Below are 27,809 nucleotides of genomic sequence, written 5' to 3' on the forward strand. Positions count from 1 at the left end.
TCGGTGCAGCATTCTGCACCCGTTGGAGTTTCTGGGACAGCTTCAAGGGCAGCCCCGCGTAGAGCGAATTACAGTAGTCAAGCCTGGAGGTGACCGTCGCATGGATCACTGTGGCCTAAAAGGAATGCATGGCCTTCTGTTGCTGCCGCTGCTCTTCCTGCTTGTCCCCAGAGCACATCTTTGCTCCCCCCTTGTTCCCAATGTAGAACTTTAGCCTGCCCATTCCTGATGTAAACCTCCACTCCCCCCTTCTTCCCTGGTGGGTGGGGAGGCATCATTTTGTGGTTTGCCTCACTTGCCAAAACGTCTTGGGCCAGCCCTGAATAAAAGCACAAGAATCCTGTCCTCCGCCACTTCCCCACATTTATGACCTCTCTGACATCACAGCAGTTCTATCAATAATAGCTACTAAGATTCTCAGACAGGTAGCTTTAAGAAGATTGAAGTACAAGAAAAGCAGAAACATACCTTCAGAGAAAAATATCTCACGTCTCCGAAATTAATTGGAATTTGCTTCTTGCTTGGTCGGAAGACTTGGGGATTTGTGCATTTCATGATTTTATCAATGCTAATGCGAATCAGTAAGTAGGTGTCATGTTTAACATCAACTGAAAGAATCTCATGTTAAGGAAGCATAAATCTTTCTGGTGGGCAAGTGACCATAAAAGGAAGATGTGCATTGAGTAATAGTGCTAAAGAAAATTATGAGCAGCAAGTTACAACATCTAGTTAGCAGCTTGTATCTACAAGTCTCATTGACAGCAATGGGAATAAAGGTTAAAGCAGGTAACATATAGAGATCCATGTTCAGATTTCCCAGTGTTTGTATCTGTGGGGGCTCCAAATTTGACTGGAGCAGTGGTGCTGTGGGAGCGATTTCCTATGCATCATTTCCCTAGTTATATTATTATTATTATTATTATTATTATCATCATCATCATCATCATCCTCATCATCAATACCCCGCCGATCTGGCATACCCGATGGAGCTGGTAGACAGCTGCCCTGGACACAGAATTGACCTGCACCTCCATGGACAGCTGTGAGTCCAAAATGACTCCCAGGCTGCACACCTGGTCCTTCAGGGGCACAGTTACCCCATTCAGGACTAGGGAGTCCTCCATACCCACCTGCCCTGTCCCCCCAAAACTGTACTTCTGTCTTGTCAGGATTCAACCTCAATCTGTTAGCCGCCGTCCATTCTTCAACTGCCTACAGACACTCACACAGGACCTTCACCGCCTTCACTGGTTCCGATTTAAAAGAGAGGTAGAGCTGGGTATCATCTGGATACTGATGAACACCCAGTCCAAACCCCAGGATGATCTCTCCCAGCGGCTGCATGTAGATGTTAAAAAGCTTGGGGGAGAAGAAGGAACCCTGAGGCACCCCACAAGTGAGAGCCCAGGGGTCTGAACACTCATCCCCCAACACCACTTTCTGAACACAGCCCAGGAGGAAGGAGCGGAACCACTGTATAACAGTGCCCCCAGCTCCTGTAGACAGTCTAGAAGGATGTCGTGGTCGATGGTATTAAAGGCTGCTGAGAGATCCAGCAGAACTAGGATACAGCTTTCACCTTTGTCCCTAGCTCACCAGAGATCATCAAAGATCTAAATAGGCTTACCAGATGCTTCCCACTGCAGGGTTAATAGAACAGAAAAAGGATACATTTGGGGGTGAAATCTTTGCACTGCTTCACACTAACTGCCAACAAGCCATTCTATTAGAATATGAAATGTTACATTATGACTAAATTAACTTTATTAAAACCACAACTTATAAAAAGCACATTGCAGTTACACACAAGCTTTAAGGTATAGGGCAAATTCCTGGAATTATCTACGGGTTTTTTCCTGAAATCAAATGCTTCAGTGTTCTGTGCATTGGGTGTATGTGATAAGATAAGCTCACTGATTTATGTTCCAACATGATGACAAGATAGAAGCATGCTCCTCTGCATATTTCAGCAGGACTTAGTAAGCATAAGATTTCAGCCTTGGGATTTATGGAATTTTCAGGTATGTCAGACCTCATTTAGAAGTGCAATTCATATTGAAATTTGGTGCATCTACATGTTTCTTGATATCCGTACGTACTTCCACCCTTAACAGAGAATAAGCAGGATGGTCCTTCACATTAGGTGGTTTTATTCAACCGTCATCTCCTTCTTAATTTGAGATACTGGTCTGTGCCACATCTCAATACTCTTGCCTTCTTTTCAGGCACCCCCCTCCCCATTTACATTCTGAGATACTGCATACATCAGTGAAATCATATACCGTATATCTGAAACACCACAGGAAAACCCCCGCAAACACCCTGTTCTGCCCCTTTTTGTGATGTTTTTCAGTCACAAATATGCCCGTGTGCACAGTTGCACACATACCGAACATATGTAAATGGGGGAGTTGCAAAATTTTTTCGTAAGAACAAATGCAGCCATGAAATGGAGGTGATTTTTCATGAGACCAATGGAAGCCTTTTTCTAATGTCAGTTGTAGCATGAGGTGGTGGTGTACATCAGTTTTTACTTTTTTAAACAACACCAAATGTGGCTAAGTTCTTTTTAGGTTCCAAGAAGCAGAAGAAAAATGTACTTGCTTATGTTACCCATGTTGCTTACTTGTTCATACAATTTCCAGCCCAAGACTTGAAGCTCTATGCTAGGTTAACACTATGAGAATCACAATGAAACACTACAAAGTTACACCAGTGCCTTTATAACTGCATCACAGGCATATACTGTATGATAACCTAATGTATCTGAGACCAGGCTATTAGTATTTATAAGAAGGTATTAACAGTCTAACGAAAGGAGAAAGTAAGGCGACTTCTCAAAGAAAATCTCATTCCCTAGCTTAGTCATCAAAACTTATTTGCAGTCTCATAGTAACTAACAGGCAAAGTATCTCCTGTAAAAAGGAAAATTCTATGGAAAAATAATAATGTGAACATACTTAATCTACGTACCACATCACCACAAGGAATTAAATTATGTACATCAAGGTACCGATTAACCGTTGATTCTTCAGATGCCTTCTGATTTCTCATTAACATCTATCAAAAAATGGAAAATTAGGTTCTTCAATTAACTAAAAATAGTAGATACTGCAACCTGAAGCAACTTAGCTTTGCACATAATTAGAACATTTGATCTACATGGCATGTAACTCATTTCACCTGGTTTCGGATATGACACACTAAATTGAACGCCTGCAGTATGGCCAAAGACACTGACTCCCAAAATTTGAGTCAGATTAATCTAGCAGGTGGGCCGACAGGGCATCCAGAAGGGGTATGTGGATGAACTGACATAAAGGAACTAAAATGTGTTGGGAGTGGAATCTTTCCATTGCTCAACAAACTTCTCACACCTTTTGACTTAGAATGTATGCAACAGGAGCTTTAATAGTAGTTCTTAAATCAAAGTAAATATTAGGGCTCACAATTTGGACCTCGTAGTTCTGGGGCTACACACTCAAGATCACAGGTCTATAGGCAAGGCCTCCATCTTCTGAACAGAGTGTAAATTCCGATGTCCAAATATAGATTTAACTGGGAAGAGGAGTGACATTTATCCCAACATGACTGTTATTCTAGTACTAGCTAGGAAGCTGAAATTAGGCACAAACAGCGCCCAAAGCAGAGGCTGGGCTCCATCAAAGAAAAAAAACTGAAGGGAGGACATTTGCTTGGGGGATTTGATAATCAAGGTACTTCCAAGACACCCAAAAATCTGGGATTTGGCATGTACTTAAACCACGGCACACTGTTTAGAAGAAACGTCTAAAAAGCGGGCACTTTTGCACCAGGCAGACAAAATGAATTTACGTCATAATAGAAGCCAGCATTCTAGCACAGACATAGCCGAGATGCAGAAAGGGTGGAATGCTGGACTATGGAAGTTCTGCTTCTCAAGGGCCCCATCCACACCTTCAAAATTATGTTGCTTGGATTTGAGGAGAAGGGAGCAGGTACCTGCACACTGGCCCACCCCGTAACCTCAGCACATGGGTGCGAATCGACTTCTACACACGGACGGGTGTAGGCTCTTCCATACGCCAGTTGCACATACAAAGCCTACACACGTAAAGAGCCCCTTTCTTATAGCATCGCCCAAGCTTGTGGAGTCGAGGGGTGCCAAGTTTCTCTCCCTTGCACCCCTTTCCACAAAACCAGCGAATGCACGTATTGAGCGCTCTGGTCTATGGTCCCTATGCCCGCAATTTGATGTAGAGAAGGGGGCTCTTTTCTGTAGGAATGGCGAGCACGCGTCAAAATTTCTTTACATTTCAAAATAAAGTTGCATCTGCGTTTCGGGAGGCCTGGAGAAGACCGTAAGGTGGAAACGTCAGCATCAGCAGAGCCACGAAAGGATGGGCAGGATACTGGCCAGGGGCCAAACCCAGCATCCCCAAAAGCAGGTACGGAGACGTGTTTCTCTTCCCTTTGAAAAAGCGGAGCTGGCTCGCCCGTGAGGCGAAGCGCCCACCTCACAAGGCAGGACCAGCAGGCGCAAATCTTTATCCCCCCACTCCCTGGGTTCCTGAAGCACATCTCCCTTCAGGCCTCCTTCCCAGGTAGGAAGGCAGGCGCCATTTTGGGCTCTGCCTCAGGTGGCAGAACGTCTCTGAGGAGGAAGAGGGCGAGAGGGAGTCTGCCCCCATCCTCTCTGGCCTCAAGCCCCATGAAATGGCGCCCTCTCACGAGTTCTTTGAGGGCACTGCGCTCTGCGCACGCTCAGGGGCACTTCTTCCCTGAGTAGTAATACCATGAGGAGGGAGCGGGCCCTTTCCCCCTTGAACTTTTCGGCCGAGGGGCCTCCTTCGGCGCCGACGCTATCGCTCTCGCCGGGGCTCAGGCCTCGCAGGCGGAGGATCGTCGACAAGGAGTAGCGGGGCGCGACGGCGGAGGGCGAGACTTCGGCGCCGCCGCTGGAGGTGACGCTCCCTCGGGGGGCGGAGCTGGGCGGCGGCGGGGTGTCGTCGGCCGGGGCGCCCCGGTTCGGAGGCTCGACTGCCTTGCGGCCGAAGAGGCTCCGCATGGCGGCGGCGGCGGCTACGATGGCTGGTGGTGGCGGCGGCGGGAGGGCCAAGGAAGCCCTTGGTTCTTTCTCATCTCCCTCCGGTTGGGGAGGACGCGCCCGCCGGCAGCCCCGGCTTTGCTGCCGCCTTCTCCGTCGCCTTCTCCGGCGGCGCTTTCCCCCCTCAGGCGTCGTCACAATTTGGCTGCTCGGCGGCGGCCGCCTCACATAAAGGGGGCCCAGGCGACCCCTCACCCCCACCAGTAACACCTCATAAAAAATGGGAAATTAATGGTAATAGGTTAGGATTAGCTTTTGAGAGCAGCGCGGCGGCCAGCTGGGTACCACGGGGAAGCCCGCAAGCAGGGCGTTGTTATTATAATTATTATAACTTAATTTGTACCCCGCCTTTTCCCCCCAAACAGGGACTCACGGCGGCTTACAGGTAAAATAGAAATAGCTAAAACGTGTTTTTGGGAGGGGGGACGACGACGATTATTTAGAAACCGACTAAACATGAATCGAATTAGAACTATACATACAACAGTGCATACATGCAAAGGCAATTAAACATGAAATAGAACTATCTATACATGCACACATAGGAAAGACAAACATGAATTATAACTATATACATACAATGCACACATACAAAAGACAAACATGAATTAGAACTCTATACATACAACAATTCACACAAAAGACAATTAAACATGAATTAGAACGATATACATACAACAATGCAAACATACAAAAGACAATTAAATGTGAATCGAATTAGAACTACCTATCTATACATACATATACATACGTAAATGGGGCATGTATTTATCGGTACCTTGCCATTTCCCCAGATGGGGACTAGATAATAAACAAACAATAGAATTTCAACTGTCTATCTTGTTTGTTTATACCTTGCCTTTTTCCTAGACAGGAACTCATGGCAGCTTGCAAATTATGATTGTTTCTTAAGTTTTTTGTATACAACCCTTCATCTGAAGATCGTAGGGCAGTTCACGATGTAAAAATACAAAATGAGAACACAAAATACATAATAAAACACAAATTAATAAACCTCCTCCCACATAAATAAAACAGGAATAACTAAAAACATGGGAGGGGGCAAGCATTAAAAAACAACTGAACATTAATGGAATTAAAAGTAAGTGTATGTGTGTGTACACTCATGTACATTTAAATAAAATATTAAAAACACAGATTACTAGAAAAACAGTTGGGCACTTTCATTAAAAGCAATCAGTTGCCAAAAGTCTGTTGGAATAAGAAGATATCACCTGCTGACAGAAAGAAAACAAGGGAGCTGGTGTCATTTCTCTAGGGGGGTTCCATTATATCTTTATAATGAAAATACTTGATTAAAAAACCTAAACAAATCTCAACTATATTCTTCCAAATATGAGGCACATCAATTAAAAGAGCTGATTTTTTATTTGCACAAATGTTTAAATTTTACAATGTTGTACAAGAGGTAGACTTGGAGAACACTTATTTTAAAAACCAATTTGGAGTTTCAAAATCAGTGATATCATGAGGGAGGCTTAAGAATTGGCAGAGTCTCTATTTCTGTTTACACTTCCAACTACATTTGAAATACAAGTTATTCTTCATTTGTATGAAACATTCGTGTAAGTACATTATATCATAAGGGAACCTACCCAACCTAACAAATTAAATTGGGAGTACACATTTAACTGGAATTGGTCATGATATGAAACAATGAACTTCTGAAATCTATAATTACTTCCAAGTAATGCAATAATAACTCAATAGCAACTGGTAAACAAATTTATATACTTGTTCAGCTAGATTTATAAATTAAGCAGTACAATACAAACATGGTTTATGAGTGCCGGCAGCTGTGACTATGGAGCAGCACAAATTTGTAAAGACATTTTGCAAACTTTTCAATGAGTTATTTATGCTGCTGAAACTAATGATTTAAATATGCATTTTAATTCCTGATTTAATTCTTTAAAGACAAATTGGCACTAAAATTGTTGTAATATTTTGAATGTCAATGTGCTCTCAATTCTGTGAAAATATGGCTACCAAATTGCAGATTATTAAAAGGGAAGAAATGTGCTACAAAGAAATTCTCTTATTCTTTTAAGTTTCCTGTTCCATGTTTCTCCTTGCATTAGCAAAGCTAGATATTTAGAGAGTAATTTTAGAATATTCCTAAGAAAAAAGTAAACTTTGACACTGTCCTACCATTTAAAAAACTATTGACATTTTAAAATAAACATAATTATAAGTTATGCAAAAAACCCACAACCCTATACAATGCAAAAATACATTTTAAATATAAAAAGTATTAAACAGAAATACAAATAGATAATACTAAGCCATCATAGCAATTGTATTTGAAGAGGGTCTCTGTGCTATGAAGACACTTTGGCTTCTTTATCTGGTGGGGGATATTCTTCTACTTCAGCATTAAACATCAGTTCTGCAAGAAAAGGCAAAACAGTAGGGAACATTAGAATATAGTTGAAAACATACAATTTTCGTCAGCATCAAACTCTGAATGCCCCTTACGTGTCTTAACATTTGATATATATATATATATATATAGATAGATAGATAGATAGATATATAGATATATATATGTTTTTTTAACATCATTTTCAACAGTAATTAAACATACTTTTACATCTTATTCAAATTTTTTACTTCCATCAATCCTGTCTGAAAATTTTCCAATCTAATCTCTCAGTATGCATTTCTTATCTTCCCTATTACATTTCAAACTCATAACCAATATCTCTATCTTTTTCTACTTTGTAACACTTCGTGTATTTCTCCTTACAAAACTTCTTGTAGTCCTACTAGCGTAATTTGTTGATTACAGTTGCTCTTGAAATAATTCATATACTTCTTCCAATCTTCTGTAAATCTCTGGTCCCGCAGGTTTCGAATCCTTCCTGTCATTTTGTCCAATTCTGCATAGTCCATTAATTTCGTCTGCAGTTCTTCCTTCATCGGAATTTCTTCTTGTTTCCATTTCTGGGCTAACAATACTCTAGCCGCAGTCTTAGCATTTGCTCTAAATCTCTAGCCTACAGGCCTAACTAACTAGGGCCAGCAAAGGTCATTGTGATTTTTACCCCAAACCAGACTGACCCACCCCACACCGTGACATCGGGTATGGGGCAGGTAACTAAACAGATGCAACGTGATAAACAGGAGCTTAAAGTGTGCTTCTGATTGATAACTGGCATGAGGGCTCACAACAGCGATCAGATGATCGGCGTCAACAGCAACCCCCTTTTGAAGTTGCCCATTTGTAGGCATGGCTTGGATTCAAACCACCTGCAAACAGATTTGAATCCAAGCTGTGCCTGCAAATGGATAAAGTGGGGGTTGCTGTCAGCACCAATCCATGCTGTCTTTTGAAGTTGGATTCTAAAATTAAAAATCTGTCTAAAATGTATAATTTATTGTTGGAGTGGCATACAAAGGATGAACAAGTTAAATCAGCGATGATAGATTGGGCAAGAGATGTAGGACACAACATAATGTTTGAGGATTGGGAAAGATTGTGGAAGAAAGGGGTTAAGTTCACTGCATGTACAATGTTAAAGGAAAACATAATGAAAGTGATGTATAGATGGTATCTGACCCCTGTTAAATTAGCAAAGATTTATCATACCTGTGATAATCTTTGCTGGAAATGTAAAGAAAAAGAAGGTACCTTCTATCATATGTGGTGGACCTGCCCCGAGGTGAAAGACTTCTGGGAGAAGATTTATAATGAATTGAAAAAAATGTTGACATATACATTTATTAAGAAACCAGAGGCCTTTCTTCTTGGAATAACAGGTTTAGAATTGCCCAAGAAAGATGTCAAATTATTTTTGTATGCCACAACTGCTGCTCGAATTTTATTAGCTAAGAATTGGAAAACACAAGAAATACCAACAGTGGAAGATTGGCAGATGAAGATGATGGACTTTTCGGAACTAGCCGACCTGACTGGAAGAGTCCATGATCAGAAGGAGGAGGATTACCAGGAAGAATGGACAAAATTTAAAGATTATTTAGTTAAATATGTTAAGTTAAATTAATTGGAAAAGCTTGCAAATACCAGATAGGCTTAGGATTTAAATATGTAACGTGATCAATTAATATGTTGAAATTTAGATTGAGAAAGAAAGAAAGATGCTAAGTGACTAAGTTAATTTTATGAGAATATAGGTTTTGGAAAACTGTTAAAATGATATACACTGAAATTCAACCAAGGGGATACGAGGAAGTCGCTTAACAGTGTTAATAAGATTAGTTTTAACAAGGCTAGGATTTATGTTTGTATGTTTATTTGTTTGTGTGTTTAAAAATTTGTGGAAAACTAATAAAAATTTGTGTTGGGGAAAAATGAAGTTGCCACCTGATGTAAAGTAACTGACCAATACCTCAATTGAAGTGGCCTGCTGGGAGGTCAAGATCAGGACCCCGATCTAATATGGTACTCTCAATGTGGTACTGTACAACGTTCCAGCTGTTTCTTTTCCAACCACCCTGCTCTCTCTTCTTTCCCCCAAACCATCACAATAATCTTTCCATTTCCCCTGCGTTCTGCTACCTCCAAACTGCAGTTGTTCCTTTCCTTGGAGCTTGCAGTCTACAGTACTACCCTGAAATTCCCTGGATCTTAAACAGGTCTGGGAAAGAAAGGGCAATTTGCACAGGAAGAAATCTACGGTGGAGATTTTGCACAGTTTATGAATCACAATGGAGCATCCCTGTCTTTTACCTTCACTGTGATCTAACTGGGGCCGGTAGGATAAGAAGAGCCAGGAGATCCCAACGAGAAGAGCTATCACAAGATTCACCACAATCCAGGGCTGAAGAATTTGTTCCTCTGCACCCGAGGTCCTGGGAGGGAGGGGGGAGAGACAAGTACTTATGGCGAAACTACATTTGACAGCATTGGTTCTGCTTGCTTAAATGTCATGTGGAAATGCCCTTTGAGCAAAAAGGTGAGTTATAAATCTATAGAAATCAAATTGGTTTGCATTCTATCTTTAAGCACCTACTTACCTATCGAGTGACAGGTACGATATAAATTAGGTGAAGTGTTAAATGCTACGAAATAGGTGTTGCTCAGAGACAAATTAGACATGAAGGCAGCAGTTCCATGAACAGAGAAAGGAGAGGTGAGGGGGTACAATGGTGACTCCTACAATAAGCTCAAAACTTATGTGAATTATTATTATTATTATTATTATTATTATTATTATTATTATTATTACCCCCACCCATCGGGCTGGGTTGCCCCAGCCACTCTGGGTGGCTTTCAACACAATTTGATTAAATGTGTGTACTGCCCTTCGTCTGAAGATCACAGGACAATTCACAACATAAAAACTTGTGCACATTCAGCTTTATGCGTGTGACAAAGGGGGCAGAGTTCTGGGGAAAATGACTTTAGCAATCCTACCTGCCACTGAATCCTGAATGTTACCCCCCACGTAAGTTGCGTGCTCACTGTATTACATATGGAACCAATTCTATCATGTCTAGTCTGCCTTGCTGATGGCTTGGCTTTGTAAGAACACAATCTTCTAGTGCTTCGGCAATCCATCTCTAGGCCACTATGGTTCACTGGCCAAAATTAATTAGGAAACGTTTACTATGGAGAAACATTGACTACCATGTTGGCGTTGATACTGTACTAAAAGTTCTTGTGAATAGCAACATGTTTCTGGCAATCTAGAAGAGGGTTGCAAGATCTACTCACTGACCCCTTGCTACAACCTGGAATACTGCTGCTACATCAGCTTTTCTCTTGGTGTTGGACAGAGATTTAAACTGGTTCAAATTATCTATCACCTGATTATTAACCATAATTTGGGTTTCGACAGGTGTAAACCACTGGCATCTTACACAAGAATAATTTTTATAAATCTAGAGGATCAACATCTGCACAAACCCTTCAGGCTATACAAACTATCAAGCTTTCATGTGTTTCAATAAATGAGCAAACAGAGTCACAGAAGCAACATTATGGGGGGGATTCAACAATTAACTACCAGATTCACAACTTTTGGTGCAGTAATGCATTGTCTAACACCTTCGTTTCCTAGCAAAATAACCAGCAGAGCAAATCAACTGATTGTGTATTATATGATATACCACATTATGAAGATTTTTGTGCTGCTCAATGCAAAAGTCAAAGTAGTTGATCTTTTAGAAGAAAAAACCCACAATTCCTACCAGAGGCTACCATTCTCCGAAGGTGGTGTGTACAGGTGAATTCTGTCACTCGTCATTTGCTGGCTCAGAGACAAGATGAGAGCAGCAAAGTACACTGAGAAAAATGAATGAAATGAATAACATTTGCTGTTTTTTCAAAGCCATATTGTTGTGAAATTCACCACTGTCTTCAAAGTCCTGCATTTATTATGTAGGTCTCCCTCTTCAGCACCACAAAAACCAGTCATATTTCTCATTAGAACCGTCGGTTGAACTGACCCAAGCAGGATGATTAAGGTCTGTGTGGAGATAAACTTTAACCAAAAGTATGCTTTATGGAGACCGAGAAGCAATAAGAGCTTTTGGGAATGGCGCAGCAATTAATTCGGAGTCACCATCTTGCCAAAGGATTTATAGCCGGGAGGAAGAATGGTTTTGTTTTCAGACTGCATTCCTAGTGAATCTCCTCAGAGGTTTTGAGAAAGGAGGCAGATTGGTGAAGATTAATGACGCTAAGACTGTTTTGATGTATGGAAGAGATGTTGTATGGAAAACGTCTGGATATGGCTACTGGATAAAAAAAAATAATATCCACGCAGGATTACAAACTGTTCTAACCAGCTTGCGGAGACTATCAGAGGTCACAAAGAGATAGGAAAAATATATGAAAATAACAACAAGAGATGTGGAAAAATAATAAGAAAGGACTGGATAGTACTGTGAACATCATAAGGTTAGATTTGTGGACATTAAAACAGCAGTAAGAAGCAAGAAGTTGATTGGATCCCTTCGGAACTTGAAATATGGGTACCCCCAACAAAAATTTAAAATTCGGCTGTGTAATTTGGAATTTATGTAATTTGGTTTGATTTGATGTGATTGGTCGGTTAATAAAAAATTATTCTTAAAAAACAACAACCCAGTCATATTTCCTGTCTGCTATCCACCCACCAAGGTCATACACACACACACACACACACACACAGCATTCAGATCAAGGAAATGGATTGTTCAAGAGCAATTCACCACCCTAATTTACTGACTTTTATAGAAAACACAACAGTATTTCTCTCTCTCTCATATATCTCACTTTTCTATGGAAATCTACTCAAATATTTCAAAACAAAGGACATGAAGGAAATCCTGCTTAAAGGCAGTAATGAAGTTGTAACAAAGACAACAAAGTAGTTTTGCAAGGCAAACTGTGACGTCTTACTTACTGAAAGAGGCGATTGCTGCTGGGTCCAAGGTAAGGAAGCCTCGTACAGCTACTGATGCTTTAGCCAAGTCAATCCTGGATATGAAATGGGTTTGTTTAAAACTGAGCACAACGTGACATCAAGCGAATCAATGCCGTGTATTTGACTCTGATATGCAACGATCCAGTCCCCAAGGAAGTCAAAGACGAAACTCCATTGATTTGAAAGGAACCGGGTTGCACCCTTAGGTCCCAATCTTAGGGACTGTTGTTCCAGTAAACAAGTGGCATTCCGTATTTTTCGCTCTATAGGACACACCTTTTCCCCTCCAAAAATTAGGGGGAAATGTGTGTGCGTCCTATGGAGCGAATGCAAGCTCCTTGGCTTCAGCGATAGCAACGCAAAGGCTCCGAAGTGCATAGGGAGCGCTCCCTCCACGCTCCGGAGGCTTCGCGTTGCTTTCGCTGAAGCCTGGAGAGCGAGAGGGGTCGGTGCACACCGACCCTTCTCGCTCTCCAGGCTTCAGGGATAGCCGCCTGAAGCCTTCGGAGCTCAGCGCGAGTTCCCGCTGCGCTCCGGAGGCTTCAGGTTCCTTTCACTGAAGCCAGGAGAGTCAGCGAAACACAGCAGGAACACAGCAGGACCTCCCGCTACGCTCTGAAGGCTTCAGGGATTGCCAGAGGCTTTGGGTTCCTTTTGCTGAAGCCGGGAGAGCAAGACTCCTGGCTTCAGCAGAGAGGGAGAGCTGCACAGCGCCCCTTCAGCCAGTGGGGGTGCAGGGGGGGCCGGCCGCACCGGGCGCAACATCTGGGGGGGGGCGCTTGCACTCGCAGCTCTCTGCCCCTACCTGGCTCACTCAGGGTTAGGGGGCGCAAATTACTTGCCTTGCCCCGGGTGCTGACAACCCACGCTACGCCACTGCCTTCAGCCAAGCGGGAGGAGAAATGGAAGGGGCTCCGTTTCTATTGCCGCTTCGCTGAAGGGGCGCTGAGCAGAGAGGGGGAGAATTTTTTTTCTTGTTCTCCCCCTCTAAAACAAGTTGCGTCCTATGGTCGGGTGCGTCCTATAGAGCAAAAATTACTACTTCATCAGTGAATAGTCATACTCTAGCCAGAAGTTAGGTTATCACTGTCCAGACAGGGGCACAGCCAAGCCACCAGCTAAAGGTGATGGTGGACAAGAGTTGCCGCAAGGGTAGAGAAATGCATGAAAATTGTACCTGTCAAAAGCCGAAACTGTGCTAATTGTAAGCAGAAGGTAAAGGAGACACTGAGCAGGATAAGCCAACGTCTTGTATTGCTGCAGCAAGTTGGAGACGGTCGACAGCTGGTTTCCTGCCAGAACATAAATCACTATAATGTTCCAGACAGCATAGCCAGCAAGGAAGCCATGAGTAAATAGTCCAATCACCCTAGAGGAATGAAATCACAATAAAATAAAAGTTTAAGCCCACACAAATCCCAAGAGTTAAAACAGTTAGGGTCTAACAGGTTTGAAAAGGGTGAAATTGCCTTTTATTACTTCACTTTCTAATGTACAGTGGTACCTCAGGTTACATACGCTTCAGGTTACAGACTCTGCTAACCCAGAAATAGTGATTCAGGTTAAGAACTTTGCTTCAGGATGAGAACAGAAATCGTGCTCCGGCGGCGCAGCAGGAGGCCCCATTAGCTAAAGTGGTGCTTCAGGTTAAGAACAGTTTCAGGTTAAATACGGACCTCCGGAACAAATTAAGTACTTAACCTGAGGTACCACTGTATGCATCTTTTCTCAACGTGGTTTAACAATGCAGTCAACCACAAAAAAACCAGCTTTTGTTCCTAAGTTTTAAGTTTCTTAATATATTTTTATAGCAACAACCCAAAATAAAAGTTTGTAGTTAATCATCATCACGTGTGACAATTGGTCTAATTGGAATGGCAAGGAATAATTTATTGGTAGAGACCAATACTGCTTAATGCTCCTACAGCTCACTGAAGGAATTCCCATGAAGTGTACAAATGAACTGTTGTGTATAGCTGGACCCAGTTTGCAGAATACCCATCTCTATTTCGCTGTTTGTATATTTAGCACTCATTTTGCCTCAAGCATGAATCATTCTCTGTTTGATACACCATTGAAAAAATCCCCTACTTTGGGAAATTCTCTGAAGTCACATTAGTTGGTGTTACCTTGTATACATTGTATGCCACTTGACTCTGAATGAAGATACAATTTAGTGGCTATATAAAGTGTTGTAATCAAATTATTAGCCTGTCGTGTTGCTTTTAGGCTGCCATACTTTAAACGACAGCCAAGTGAGACAAATCTCATACCTAAAACCACGATGGACGGAGAGTGCCACATCCTTGGTTGTCCAAGAAGCCTTCATCTCCATGAATACATCAAAGTTTTCAGTGGTTTTAATTAAATCTTTGCGGTCAGCTGCCTGGAAACGCCCTTTGGAGAGAACGTGAAGTTTAAGTAATTGTAAAGGTAATCACTGCTACATTTTTTCACCAATTCACAGTAGCGTCGCAGTGTTTTTTGGAACGAGACCCTGCACTGGAACAGCCTTAACTTCTTTCCTTACTATACCAAGGTGTAATCTTTTGCTCACTTAAAGGTAAAGGTAAAGGGACCCCTGACCGTTAGGTCCAGTCGTGACCGACTCTGGGGTTGCGGCGCTCATCTCGCTTTATTGGCCGAGGGAGCCGCTGTTTATCCGCAGTTTTTCCGGGTCACGTGGCCAGCATGACTAAGCCGCTTCTGGCGAACCAGAGAAGTGCACGGAAACACCGTTTACCTTACCTATTTATCTACTTGCACTTTGACGTGCTTTCAAACTGCTAGGTTGGCAGGAGCAGGGACCGAGCAACAGGAGCTCACCCCGTCGCAGGGATTCGAACCGCCGACCTTCCGATCGGCAAGCCCTAGGCTCTGTGGTTTAACCCACAGCACCACCCGCGTCGACCTGCTTACAGTAATCTAATTAAATGGCTTCAGTAGCCATGGGTTATTCAAATTTTACAAACAAACTCTACTCAAGTTCAAAATAAGCCAAGTTCATATCATAGATTACAAAGCTGTTTTATTAAACCAGCCAGAGTTTGCTTTAACCAGGATCCCTGGTTAAGCCAAGAATTGTGGAAATGGAAAGGAATTGTGGCAGCTCTCCTCCTTCCAGCTGTGCAGCAGGAGGAAGGGTATGTGAACCCAGCACCCTGCTTGGGATTACTGAGTCTCATTCGTTTAGTTTCGCTTTATTGCAAAGAGCCTGAGGGGAACCAGCCTGAACTGCTTGCTTCTGAAGTACTGTCCTGCTTAACTGAAAGCCACATTCAGATGATTACATTTCAGCTTAATAAACCAAGATTTGATCCAACTTTTTAGGCGCACACATTACCCCTTTCCTCCTCCCTCCATGTGAGGAACAAACCAGGGAATTTACCATTGGCCATAGTTTCCCATTTTGTCAGAACCAAGAACACACCAGGACATTAAGCCAACTTCAGACTATGCATGGATATCCTTTCGCAAAATATTTAACCGCGGTGTCCTATAGCTAATGGAAGATTTCCTGGTTGGTTTGCTTGCTCTGCCAAAATTCTTGTTAATATCTCTGCTTATTAAGCCAAGATTTGATCACCCAAACATGGCCTAAGTGTGATCTCTCCTGCAATGAAAATGATCTAAAATTCATCATAAAAACACAGTCGGAAGCTGCTGAAGCCACTGCTGCTGCCAGGTTGAAAGATCAAATGAGCGTAACACAAAATATCCTATCTTCAGCAAAAGCATGCATTAGAAAGCATAGCTTCTGATTTAAAAACAACTGTATTATTGAAATACTAAGACTTTTTTCTATTAAGATTTTTATTAAAGTTTTTTCATATTACAGTAAGATAAAAAACGAAAGTAAATAATTTTTTATGTAAATAAAAGAAGTAAAATGTTAATTAAAAAATTAATAAAAAAAACTACACAAGACTTACGATTTTTTTCAACGAACACCTTGCTAATAGGCTGGCTAACACCAACTGGAACAGAAAACACAGAAAAAATGGGATGCTGCTCTGAGCTTTTTACTTGCTCATCTTCAATTATATCTTCTTCCTCCACACCCAATTCATTGGCACTTTCTGCGGGTCGAGTTTTCCTGCAATTAAAAAGAATAGAAAGAAAAATATGACAATTCTCCCTTTAGGCTAGTGACTATGGCAGCAATCCTAAACTCATTTATCCGGGAGTAAGCTGTATTGAATTCAATGGGGTATGTATAGGATTGCCCTGCAAGGTCACATCAACACCACGTTTATTGATATTATTATCAACCATCATGGGATCTATGATCTGCATGGAAGGCCCTGTGGTGCCACCTGGGCCCCATTGGGAGGAAATGTGGGGCAGAAATTTAATAAGCAACTATAATAGTGTTTGAAGTGATGTGATCAGCATCAGGGCTAGCATCTGATCTGAAGCATTGGCCCTTTGATATCTCTGATCGGAAGCTTTTGGTGTCCAGTGTATCATCATCATCATCATTTCTTAAATTTTTACACCACCCTATACCCACAGGTCTCTCAGGGCAAAATATAAAAACACAAAATACATAATAAAACAAGAACAAACCCAATAATACCCGAGTGTAATGGTGATCTGCTACGTTAGCACACAGAAAATACCAACTTTCCTTATTTCAGCTTGTCCATTTTTCTTTACAGGTAAGACTTGTTCTGTGTTATTTGTGCCACTATCAGTTGATGGCGAAGGGCTATCTAATTCTCAGCTTAGTCAGTTCCTTGCAATTGCATGATCTGTTTTATGTTTTGCTAGGCCATAGTCTAAAGAGGTTGTTCAGCAGTGGAGGGGTAGAAAGTAAGTCAGACTGGAAGCTCTCACTTTACTCTTTTCCGTTGTTTACGAGTCACTGTTTCTTCAGCTGGTGGAGGGTCCACGCCGTTTCCGTTCTGTTCCATGAAAGATGTCTCGGATTCTGAAGATTTAAAACAAAAAAACACCACAATCTGTATTGCAGGCAGCCATAACATGATGCCCAGAGAAGGGCGAGACAAGAGTATTTAAAACATCACAAACAAATTTGCTTATCTGCTTCCTTTACTCCTAAGAGCTCAAGGTAATGCACACTGTTCTCCTGTGCCCCATTTCCTTCTCACAATAACCTTGTAAGAAAGCTCAGGCTGAGAGAGATTTTCATGGCTGGGTCTTCCCGGTCCACATCTAACACACTAATCACTACGTCACATTCTCTCTCTAGATACAAATACTGTAAAAACAATTTATAAACCAATGCTAAAATAAAGTCATATTTACTTGATGTGTGCTTCATGATAAGATTCCCACTTTAGTACCATTTTGTGTTACCAGAGTCAAGAACGCAATAGGCACTCCCAGCATACCTGAAGAAGTGTCTCCACCCCCATCGTTCAGCCCGGACACTGAGGTCCAGCTCCAAGGGCCTTCTGGCGGTTCCTTCTCTGCAAGAAGCGAGGTTACAGGGAACCAGGCAGAGGGCCTTCTCAATAGTGGTGCCCGCCCTGTGGAATGCCCTCCCATCAGATGTAACCGGCTCTTCCTCCAAGGAACTCAGAGCTGCATTTGAGCATCTCTGTTGGGAAACTGTGTATGTGCAGCTACTCACACTGAGTCAATTAAGGTTTGGCAGACAGCCAGAAGGCAATCTGAAGAAGTAAGTCTGCCTGGTGATAACAGAGACATGGAGACCGTTCCCTGATTGGTCAAGCTCTCTCAAAGGAGTGATAATTAATGGTCTACTAACTGGAATGTGTTAGTTCAGAGTCTGGAGTTCGTGAGTTCAGAGTTCTGTGTCAGTGTAGGAGTTGTGAGTCGTGTCAGAGAGCTAGCAAAAGATCCGTGTTCTGTTCCTGTAAATAGTCCACTGTATATAATAAACACCTAACTACAAGTTCCTGGTTCCTGCTTCAACTATGCTGTCTGCAGCCAAGTTGCCAATTGCTTCCGTGGATTCTGCGTGTACTCTGCTAAGTCTGGCTAAGGTCCTGCAACTAGTCAAGCATTATGGCTGAGTTGGGATTTCAACTTGGATTTTCTATAACCAGTCACAGAACCACAGTGACTTATATTCTCTGCCGGTTCCCCTACGCCACCTGCCATTCTCTCCTTCTGTCTTTTTCAGTTCTATTAGCATCTTTTTAAAAAAAACATCATACGCATCAGGGACATTTTACACTACTACAGAAATCTTAAGGCGATGGCAGTTCTCCACATACCTGTAGGCACCTTCTTTTTCTTCCGTTTCCTCTGAGGTGGTAAATCCTGGGCTTCAGATGTCAGGGGCTCACTGCCTTCAGATGGCGGGCGGACAGCTTCTTGAACAACACCATCTAAAAAGCAGGATCAAAAAGAGACGTCAATCAACACCTTCAACACTTCCTTGATCTTGTATTGACTGTAAGCATTTATCTTCTACCTACTGCATAATTATCTAAACAGTTCATGGGAACACTTACCACCTGCCTGGGTTTTTAACAGGTGCATGCGGACCTAAATATGTCCATAACATTTTCTTAGGCTTACACATTACATCAGGGTTTCCCAAACTTGGGTCTCCAGCCATTTTTGGACTACAGTTCCTGTTATGGTTCTGGACAGTCAAGAGTTAGCACTCTAGAAGCGTTCTGATTCACTGGGTGCTTTGCCCATGGGACCTGGGCATTTTCCTTTGATCTGTGCTCTGCGGGGGCTGAGCTCTCTCTGGAGAGCAGTCTCTCTGAGAATGTGAGCAAGGTAGTTTTGTTTTTGTTAGAGACAGAAAGCTGCAAGCATGCAGCTAGATTCTGTAGGTTTTTCTTTTCTGTTTGTTATGCTTCTAAAGAAAGAGTGTTAGAATAGAAGCACTGGTGTCGAGCCGAGTTATTGAGGACACCACATCGACACAGAAAAGCCATTTTACGATGAGTGTGAACTCTGCTATTATCCGGCAACTGAGAAGAGTGGCAGCGCGCGAGTGGAAGCGTGTGGGCGCCATTGGAGTTTGTCAGAGTAGCAATAAATCAAATTTATTGCAGGGCCGTTGCAGCAGACTCAATGGGTCAAAGGATTTACGACCCACAAACTTTAACAGTTCCCATCATCACTGGCCACTGGTCCTGCTAGCTAGGGATGGTGGGAGTTGTAGTCCCAAAACAGCTGGAGACCCATGTTTGGGAAACCCTGCATTAGAGCTTGTAAGGGGGACTGAAGCAATTGATGTCTTGAGAATGGGTTTAAGGAAGTGACAGGGTGCATTGCAACTGTGGTGTGTGACTCCTTTTGGAGCTGCCTGAGTTGAAATCCTAACAACAGGCAGGGTGAAATTTCTGAGACCAGCAGAGGAAAATAGTTTTCGCAGGCGAGATTTTCACCCAAAACCGGGGGGGGGGGGGGGGATAACTTTATATTGCAGTGCAGCTACCTGTAACAGCCCAATGGATCTTTCTCCATTGCAAAAGTGCCCTTTGGAGAGGATACATTGCAGCACAGGGTGGAGGAGGAAGGACAGAGCACAGCATTTTCCCTGCCAACCATTTGCCCTCTGAAAATTAACAGGGCTTTTTTTTTGGGGGGGGGTCTTCCTGCCAGTGGCCAAATGACACAGTATGCTGTAAACTAGCAGTGGGAAACCTGTTGCCTCTAGATGTTGCTAGACTCTATTTTTTCTCTTTTTAAAAAAAAAAAAAAAATTTTCCAAATTTATAACAAATACAACACACAAAGAAAAGGACATTACAATACTAAAAAGAAGAAAAAGACAAAAATATAAACAAATATTACTCTAAGACCCAATTTAATTATCATTAACTGACTTCCTCAAATCCCCCCTATCTGACTTTCATTGAATCACCTTGTAAGTTTTCCAATATCCTCTTTCTAGTAAGATTAACTCCTTCAAATAACTATCTTCCTCTCTTTTCATAATGTCCTGAATCCATAATATCTTGTAATACATTCTTACTCTAATCCTAAGCCATTTTGATCCTTTCAAGTAGCTTCTATTATCTTCTATTACAATATTTGGCTAAATAGTCTTTAAATTTCCTCCAATCTTCTTGATATTCCTCTTCTTTCTGATTGCGGATTCTCCCAGTCAGGTCAGCCAGCTCCAAAAAGTCTAACATCGTCACCTGCCATTCTTCTACTGTTGATAATTCTAGATGTTGCTAGCCTCTAACTTCCATTTGCCTCGGTTAGCATGGCTCATTATGGGAGCTGTAGTCCAGGAACACCTGAAGGGCCAAAGGTCTCCCACCTCACCATAAACTATGGCTTAGTCCAAACAGCCAATGAATGATGCTGAATCTTTCTGACTGTACTCTTTGGCTTCAGACCATGGTCTGTTCAGAGCAAAACAAACGATGAGTGCTGGATTGGAGGTTGCAGGAAGCCAAGTTTCAAGGTTTGCCGCTCCTGCTAGTGAAGGAGTGAAGTTGGAGCTATTCAAGAAACCAGAGGCCTTTCTCCTTGGGATAATAGGTTTTGAATTGCCCAAAAAAGATGTAAAAGTATTTTTGTATGCCACAACTGCTGCACGGATCTTAATGGCCCCAAAATGGAAAACACAAGAATTACCAACTGTAGAAGAATGGCAGATGAAGATGATGGACTTTATGGAGCTGGCTGATCTCACTGGGAGAATCCGCAACCAGAAAGAAGAGGAATATCAAGAAGAGTGGAAGAAATTTAAAGACTATTTGAATAAGTATTCTAATATTAAAGATTTGTAAATACTTGAAAGAACTAATTAGGCCTAGGATTAAATTAGGATTAAACAAATAAATGAGAAACAGAATGATCAGAAAAGTTAGGAAATTTGATTATAACCAGAATATTGTTTTTTAAGGGAATAATGATATTAGAAACTGCTACTTTCAATTACAAGGAAATTCAGATGGAAGAGATTAGAGGAAGTCAAGTAATATGTTTATGAAGTTGGAGTTTAACTGATTAATTAAGTTTTATTGTATTTGTGTATGTGGTGGTATTTTTTGGGTATTATTTGTGCGGTTTGTAATATGTTATTTCTTTTTCTTTTCTTTTATTATTGTTTTTTCTTTTTCTTTTTGTTTTGTTGAAGTTATGTGTTTGCATGAAATTCAATAAATATTATTGGGAAAAGAAAAAAAGAAGAAGTAGGAGCTATTCAATAGCATGCACAAGCACGCTACCAGTTCTCAGTTATCCATGGTTTATGCTTTTGACTGAATGTGGCTACTGTTTCACACTCATGTTTACCTAGCAAACAGACCCCGTGGAGAGAAAAGCAGCAAAAGGAGAAAGGGGGGAGTATTAGAAGAAGTGGCTGATAAGAGAAGGGTTTTAAGTACTCCCTTCTCTGTAGCAAAATATCCACAGCAGCGTAATGTTTGATTATATTCTTGGGAGGGAAAATAATTATGTACCAATTTAAAAATGAAGCCAATCAGAAGCACGTTTGATGGAAAGTCCACAAAGCCACTCTGAAGAGGTTATTTTACAAACGTAATGTGCATTCTCATTTTGTATTTTTCTGTTGTGAACCGCCCTGCGATCTTTAGCCGAAGGATGGTATACAAATTTAAATAATAATAATAATGTGAATAAATTTAAAATCAGCATTTAGCTCTGGTCCGAGTAAATTTGTATGTTTGGAATATCGTAACGCTCCATATAATCTGTCAAACTGCTGTCCAGCTCTATGTATTTCTACTCAGAAGAGTCCTGCTGAGCTTAACAGATCACAAAGACAGCTAACTTTTGCTCTTTTGCCACACTACACTAGATTAGTTTTTATAATGAATTCCAAAACCAGCACAATACGGCAATTAAAAAGGCATCTTTTTAAAAGTATTAGTCTTATTGTGCAACGTATGAACAATGAGTGAGGAGGGAAAGACTCAAAAGCAGACGCAGTATGACTCACTGTCTAGTTCCAAGTGACCGAGATGCTCTGAAAGGACAAAAATAAGAGAAAGTGGGGGCGGGGGGGGGGGGGGAGAACCCAGTTATTTCACGACTCTGCCAGGATATACTGTTCTACACAAAAATTAGAAGATTACAGGCAATCTAGGTCAGTAGATATTAGACAGATTCCAAGTACAGTGGTACCTTAGGTTACATATGCTTCAGGTTACAGACTCCGCTAACCCAGAAATAGTACCTCGGGTTAAGAACTTTGCTTCAGAATGAGAACAAAAATCGTGCTCTGGCGGCGCGGCAGCAGCGGGAGGCCCCATTAGCTAAAGTGGTGCTTCAGGTTACGAACAGTTTCAGGTTAAGAACGGACCTCCGGAACAAATTAAGTACTTAACCCGAGGTACCACTGTAGTGGACGCGGGTGGCGCTGTGGGTTAAACCACAGAGCCTAGGACTTGCAGATCATTAGTTTGGCAGTTCGAATCCCCACAACGGGGTGAGCTCCCATTGCTCGGTCCCAGCTCCTGCCAACCTAGCAGTTTGAAAGCACCTCAAAGTGCAAGTAGATAAATAGGTACCGCTCCAGCGGGAAGGTAAAAGGCGTTTCCGTGCTGTGATGGGACGATGAGCTGCTTGTGTGTAAAATCCTAGTCCCTCAGAGTTTGGTCAAGTTTGCAAACCTCTGTCTGTAACGGAGCCCCTTAAACATGGCTCCGTCAGTCGCTGGCAGATTCCGACAGTGGTTGCTTTCGGAATCGCTTCCAACATAAAAGCTCCTTAACGGAAACACGTCTTCTGGACTCTCTGCGTGACAGTTTCCGGCGAGGAGTGGGTGTCCCTACAGGAGGTCCTGAAACCTCCCCACTGTTTTCGCTGGAAGTGTCTCTGAGCCATCCCTCCAGCTCCCTTTCCCTCAGCCCAGCTCCTCTCCCCCTACTGGTTCCCTCTTCAGCTGCTGAGTCTCTCCCAACCTGTGTGAGCCCTTTCACTTCCCTTCCTTCCGATGGCAGTTCCCTGACATCCACCTCCCCTCCAGGGCCCCCTTCATCCCCTCTCGCCCCCTCCTCTACGGGCGGTGAGGAGGCAAAACCCCGGAATGAACTTCCTTCATCTTCCGATGTCCCGAACACTTCTCTCCACCTGTTGCGGTTCCTGGTCTCAAAGTACTCCTCCTCCTCAGAGTCCATCTCCCCTTCCCCTTCCGATTCCGAGAATCCTTCCAACTCCTCCTCCTCATCGGTGGTCCCAAAGTATTCCCTCCGGAACCTCTCCACAGGCTGAGGTTTCCTTGGGAACCTTTGATGGAACGTTTCTATCAATACCTCGTCATTGATATCTTCTGCCATTACCCAAGTGTTTTCTGACTCCGGTTCTCCTTCCCACGCTACCAAATACTCCACCTGATCCCCCTTCCATCTGGCGTCGAGGATTTCTGCCACATGGCTGCTGCATTCCCTTTCTTCTATGACCGGTCCCCGAGTGGCCATCCCTTCTCGTCCCCCCTCATACGGTGACAGTAACGACCTGTGAAATACTGGGTGCAGTTTCATGTGGTTGGGTAACCGGAGCCTGAAAGCCACTGGGTTGACCTGTTGAATGACCTCAAAGGGACCCAATCTCCTGGGTCTTAATTTCTTACAACCTCCTTTGAACGGCAACCCTTGGGTTGACAGCCACACCCTATCTCCCACCCTTATGGTTTCACCTTCCCTTCGGTTCTTGTCTGCCTGCCTCTTGTATTCTTCCTTCGCCCTTTCTAAGTTGAGTTGGAGCTGACGATGGATTGCTTCCATTTCTTCTACAAAAAGCTCGGCTGCCGGGACACCCCATCTCTCCCCTTCTCCCCCTGGGAAAGCCCTGGGATGACACCCATAATTAGCCAAGAAGGGGCTCATCCCTGTGGACACATTCTCGGCATTGTTGTAGGCAAATTCCGCCAGCGCCAACTTTTCTACCCAGTCATTCTCTCTGTCATTGACATAACACCTCAGGTATTGCTGGAGGACCCCGTTTGCTCTTTCCGCCTGCCCGTTGGTTTCAGGGTGCCGGGCAGTCGAAAAGTTGACCTCCACCTGCAGTAAGCTCATGAGCTTCCTCCAGAACCTGGAAGTAAATTGTTTTCCTCGGTCTGAGACCACCCTCAATGGCACCCCGTGCAACCTAAAAATGTGTTCTACAAATAACTTCGCTGTCTCTTCCGCCGTGACTGCATGCGAGCAGGCTACAAAGTGGCACATCTTTGTTAGTAGGTCTACCACCACCATGATGGCTGTTTTCCCCTTGGACTTCGGCAGATCAGTCATAAAATCTATCGACACTGCCTCCCAAGGTCGTTCTGGGGTTGGTAAGGGTTCTAATAGCCCCGCCGGTGCCCGCCTCTCCCCTTTGGCTCGCTGGCATTGCTCACACCCTCTTACATACTCCCGTACATCTTCCCTCACCTTAGGCCACCAAAATTCCCTGGTGACCAACCACATGGTTTTGTGTTGTCCAAAATGCCCCGCCGTGGGGCTGTCGTGCAACTGCTTGAGTACCCTCCCCCTTAAGTCTCCTTCAGGGATATACAGTGCCCCTTTGTAATACAAAGCTCCATTTCTTTCCTCGAAACCCCCTGGTTCCTCTCCCTCACCCCTAAGACCTCTGAGCTTATTCTGGGCGTATTCATCATTCTCTGTTTCCTCTACCAGTTCTCTTTGTCCCACCAATGCCGCCCCACACACCCAGCGGTCCTCTGGAATGACATGTCTCTCTTCGGGTGCTCCCTCCTCCTCCAAATATTCCGGTTTGCGTGAGAGAGCGTCCGCCCTAATGTTCTCTGGGCCTGGCACGTAACAAATCTCAAAGTTAAATTTGGAGAACTCCTGGGCCCATCTCACTTGCCGTTGGTTGAGCACTCGTGCCGTCCTCCAATACTCTAGGTTCTTGTGGTCAGTGCACACTTGCACCTTATGTTGTGCGCCAATTAGCAGGTGCCTCCATCTCCGGAACGCCTCATGAATGGCTAGTAGTTCTCGGTCATACACCGTGTAGTTCCTCTCGGATTTGTTCAGCTTTCGCGAAAAAAAGGCACACGGTCTCCACTCTGACTCCTCCTTCCCTGGCTGCAGAAGCACCGCCCCAATCGCTCTGTCTGATGCGTCAGTTTCCACTCTCATCGGTTTTTGTAAATCCACATGCAGGAGTTGTTGTTCCGAGGCGAAGGCCCTTTTTAGTTCCTCAAATGCTCGCTCCGCCTCCTCAGTCCAAACGAACTTCTTCTTACTGCTGAGACAGTCCGTAATGGGCGCCGTCAGGTGGGCAAAGTTTCGGATGAACTTACGATAGAAGTTCCCAAATCCTAGGAACCTCTGCACATCCTTCCTTGTTTTGGGTGTTTTCCATTCCAGCACCGCCTGGACCTTGCCGGGATCCATGGCCAATCCCTTGTCTGACAGGCGATACCCCAGGAATTCCACCTCCTTGGTATGAAACTGACACTTCTCCAGTTTCACCCACAGCTGGTTGGCTTGCAGCCTGCTCAACACTTCTCTGACGTCTCTCACATGCTGCTCCTCATTCTCAGAATACACCAACACGTCGTCTAAGAAGGCCACACAATTCTTGTAAAGCAAAGGCCCCAGGACGTGGTTCATAAACGATTGAAAGCACGCGGAGCCTCCTTGTAGGCCGAAGGGCATAACTAAATATTCAAATGCCCCCAAAGGGGTGAACATGGTGGTTTTCCATTCATCCCCCTTCCTTATTCGTATCAGGTTGTACGCCCCCCTTAGGTCCAGTTTAGTAAAAATCTTTCCCTTCCTGACCCTTGTCAAAATGTCGTCAATCCTGGGCATAGGGAAAGCCACTGGTTCTGACACTGCATTTAAGGCCCTGAAGTCACACACAAGCCTCGGCTTGTTCGTGTTTTTTTTATCCACAAAAAACACTGGGCTGCCCCCCACCGCCCTGGACTCTCTGATGAACCCTCTCTTCAGGTTCTTGTCAATGAACTCTCTTAGCTCCTGCATCTCTCTGTCTGACATGGCGTACAGCTTGCCTACAGGGAGCTGTGCCCCAGGGAGTAAATTGATTTGACAGTCAAAGGGTCTATGCGGGGGTAATTGGTCAGCTTCCCTTTCGCTGAAGACGTTGCGGAGATCTGCGTATTGTCGTGGTACCTTCACGTTCTCCGTTACTTCAGTCCCTGCTAGGGTGGCTTGGGCCCCTGCCAAACCCTTTCCCTCTTTGCAGTGTTCTAAGCAATGTGCTGAACCAAAAGAAACCACTCTCTGATGCCAGCCCACCAGCGGATCATGTAACGCTAGCCAGCTCATCCCCAATATAATGGGAGCTCCTCCCAAGGTGGCCACATTAAACGCTATCAGTTCGGTGTGCCTTGCCACCTTCATTATCATTGGGACGGTCTGCAAGCTGACTTCTCCTCCCAACAGCTCCCTGCCATCGATCGTGGTCACCTGCAGGGGGTTGCTTAAAGGGATCGTCTGTATCTGGTGTTCAGCTGCAAACTCTTTGCTCATGAAATTGCAGGAGCTGCCTGAGTCCAACAGCGCCTTTATCTTTAGAGGGTGTCCGTTTGGCAGCTCTAGCGCCACTTCTATCACTAGGGCGGGTTTAGGAGGTTCTGGCGTGGGCACTTTCACTGCTCTTTGGCCTGACTGCTGTGCCCCGACGGTGGCAGCCAGGCGTTGGCTTTTACTTGCTTCGGTATTTCTTCCTCTCTTCCCTCCACAGCTCCTACCATCCCTTGCCATTCCTTCCTCTGGGGGCAGACTCTGGCAAAGTGACCTGGCTGTTGGCAGAGATAGCATTTCCGGGCGCCTTTTCCCTCCTTCTTTCCCCCCTCACTGGGCTTTGAAACTGCGCGCGCTGTTCCGATTTCCATCGGCTCTGCCGGCGGGAAAGTTGGCTCTGGAATGTCTGGAATGCGGAACTCCTTCCAACGTTCCCCCTTCCCTTCCCGCCTCTCCAATGCTCTCGCCTCCTGGCGCGCTCCTATGGTCAGCGCTGATTTGGTCAGCTGGTCCATAGACTCCGCCCTGGGCGCCCGGGAAAGTTCGTCTTTCACAGCCGAAGAAAGCCCTTCTTCAAAAAGCATTTGAATGGGTTCCGCCGATAGATCCCACCCCAATTTATGGATCAACATGGTGAATTCAGTCCAGTACTCACGGACAGATCGGCTCCCCTGTTTGCAAGCCATTAACTGTCTGCGGACCACTCCCTGTTCAATATCGCTGGAAAACATCAGATCCATGGCGCGAAAGAACTTCATCGTGTCCTTTAGGACGTCACTATTCGCTGCCATCAGGGGTCTAACCCAGTCTCTCGCCCCCTTTTCAAGATGCCCAATCACGAAAGCCACTCTTGATTCCTCGTCAGGGAATTCATCAAACTGCAGATTGAGGGCATATTGCATCTCTGTCCGAAAGCCATGATAGTCTTTGGGCTCCCCCCCAAAC

The 27,809-nt window shown here is 43.8% G+C and overlaps 2 protein-coding genes across 10 annotated transcripts in view; both read right to left on the reverse strand.

The window, feature by feature from the left end:
* The window catches only part of C2CD6 (C2 calcium dependent domain containing 6), a 32,073-nt gene extending 26,774 nt beyond the window's left edge, over positions 1–5,299 (reverse strand). Inside the window, exons 1-4 of one of the 3 annotated variants that reach the window (XR_013989264.1) lie at positions 4,775–5,299; positions 2,974–3,060; positions 1,672–1,723; positions 469–608 (exon numbers count right to left, since the gene is read on the reverse strand). Coding sequence is in view for 2 of the 3 variants with exons in the window: in XM_081015484.1 (XP_080871610.1) it covers positions 469–608; positions 1,672–1,723; positions 2,974–3,060; positions 4,775–5,047 (552 nt within the window). In the remaining variant the exon portion in view is untranslated. Of the gene's footprint in view, positions 1–468; positions 609–1,671; positions 1,724–2,960; positions 3,061–4,774 lie in introns of all 3 variants that reach the window. The other 2 variants (XM_081015484.1, XM_081015485.1) reach the window with 2 other exon arrangements.
* Positions 5,300–6,456: 1,157 nt separating this feature from the next.
* The window catches only part of TMEM237 (transmembrane protein 237), a 29,871-nt gene continuing 8,518 nt past the window's right edge, over positions 6,457–27,809 (reverse strand). For 3 of the 7 annotated variants that reach the window (XM_081018292.1, XM_081018293.1, XM_081018294.1), the window contains 10 exons: positions 22,361–22,387; positions 18,693–18,806; positions 17,323–17,416; positions 16,416–16,579; positions 14,757–14,880; positions 13,661–13,852; positions 12,463–12,536; positions 11,264–11,357; positions 9,801–9,922; positions 6,457–7,496 (listed from right to left, as the gene is read on the reverse strand). In XM_081018292.1, coding sequence (XP_080874418.1) covers positions 7,429–7,496; positions 9,801–9,922; positions 11,264–11,357; positions 12,463–12,536; positions 13,661–13,852; positions 14,757–14,880; positions 16,416–16,579; positions 17,323–17,416; positions 18,693–18,806; positions 22,361–22,387 — 1,073 coding nt within the window. In that variant the 3' untranslated portion in view covers positions 6,457–7,428. Of the gene's footprint in view, positions 7,497–9,800; positions 9,923–11,254; positions 11,358–12,462; positions 12,537–13,660; positions 13,853–14,756; positions 14,881–16,415; positions 16,580–17,322; positions 17,417–18,692; positions 18,807–22,360; positions 22,388–27,809 lie in introns of all 7 variants that reach the window. The other 4 variants (XM_081018295.1, XM_081018296.1, XR_013989838.1 and 1 more) reach the window with 3 other exon arrangements.

This window comes from Podarcis pityusensis (assembly GCF_964106645.2).
Source record: "Podarcis pityusensis genome assembly, chromosome: 1".
Taxonomy (NCBI): domain Eukaryota; kingdom Metazoa; phylum Chordata; class Lepidosauria; order Squamata; family Lacertidae; genus Podarcis; species Podarcis pityusensis.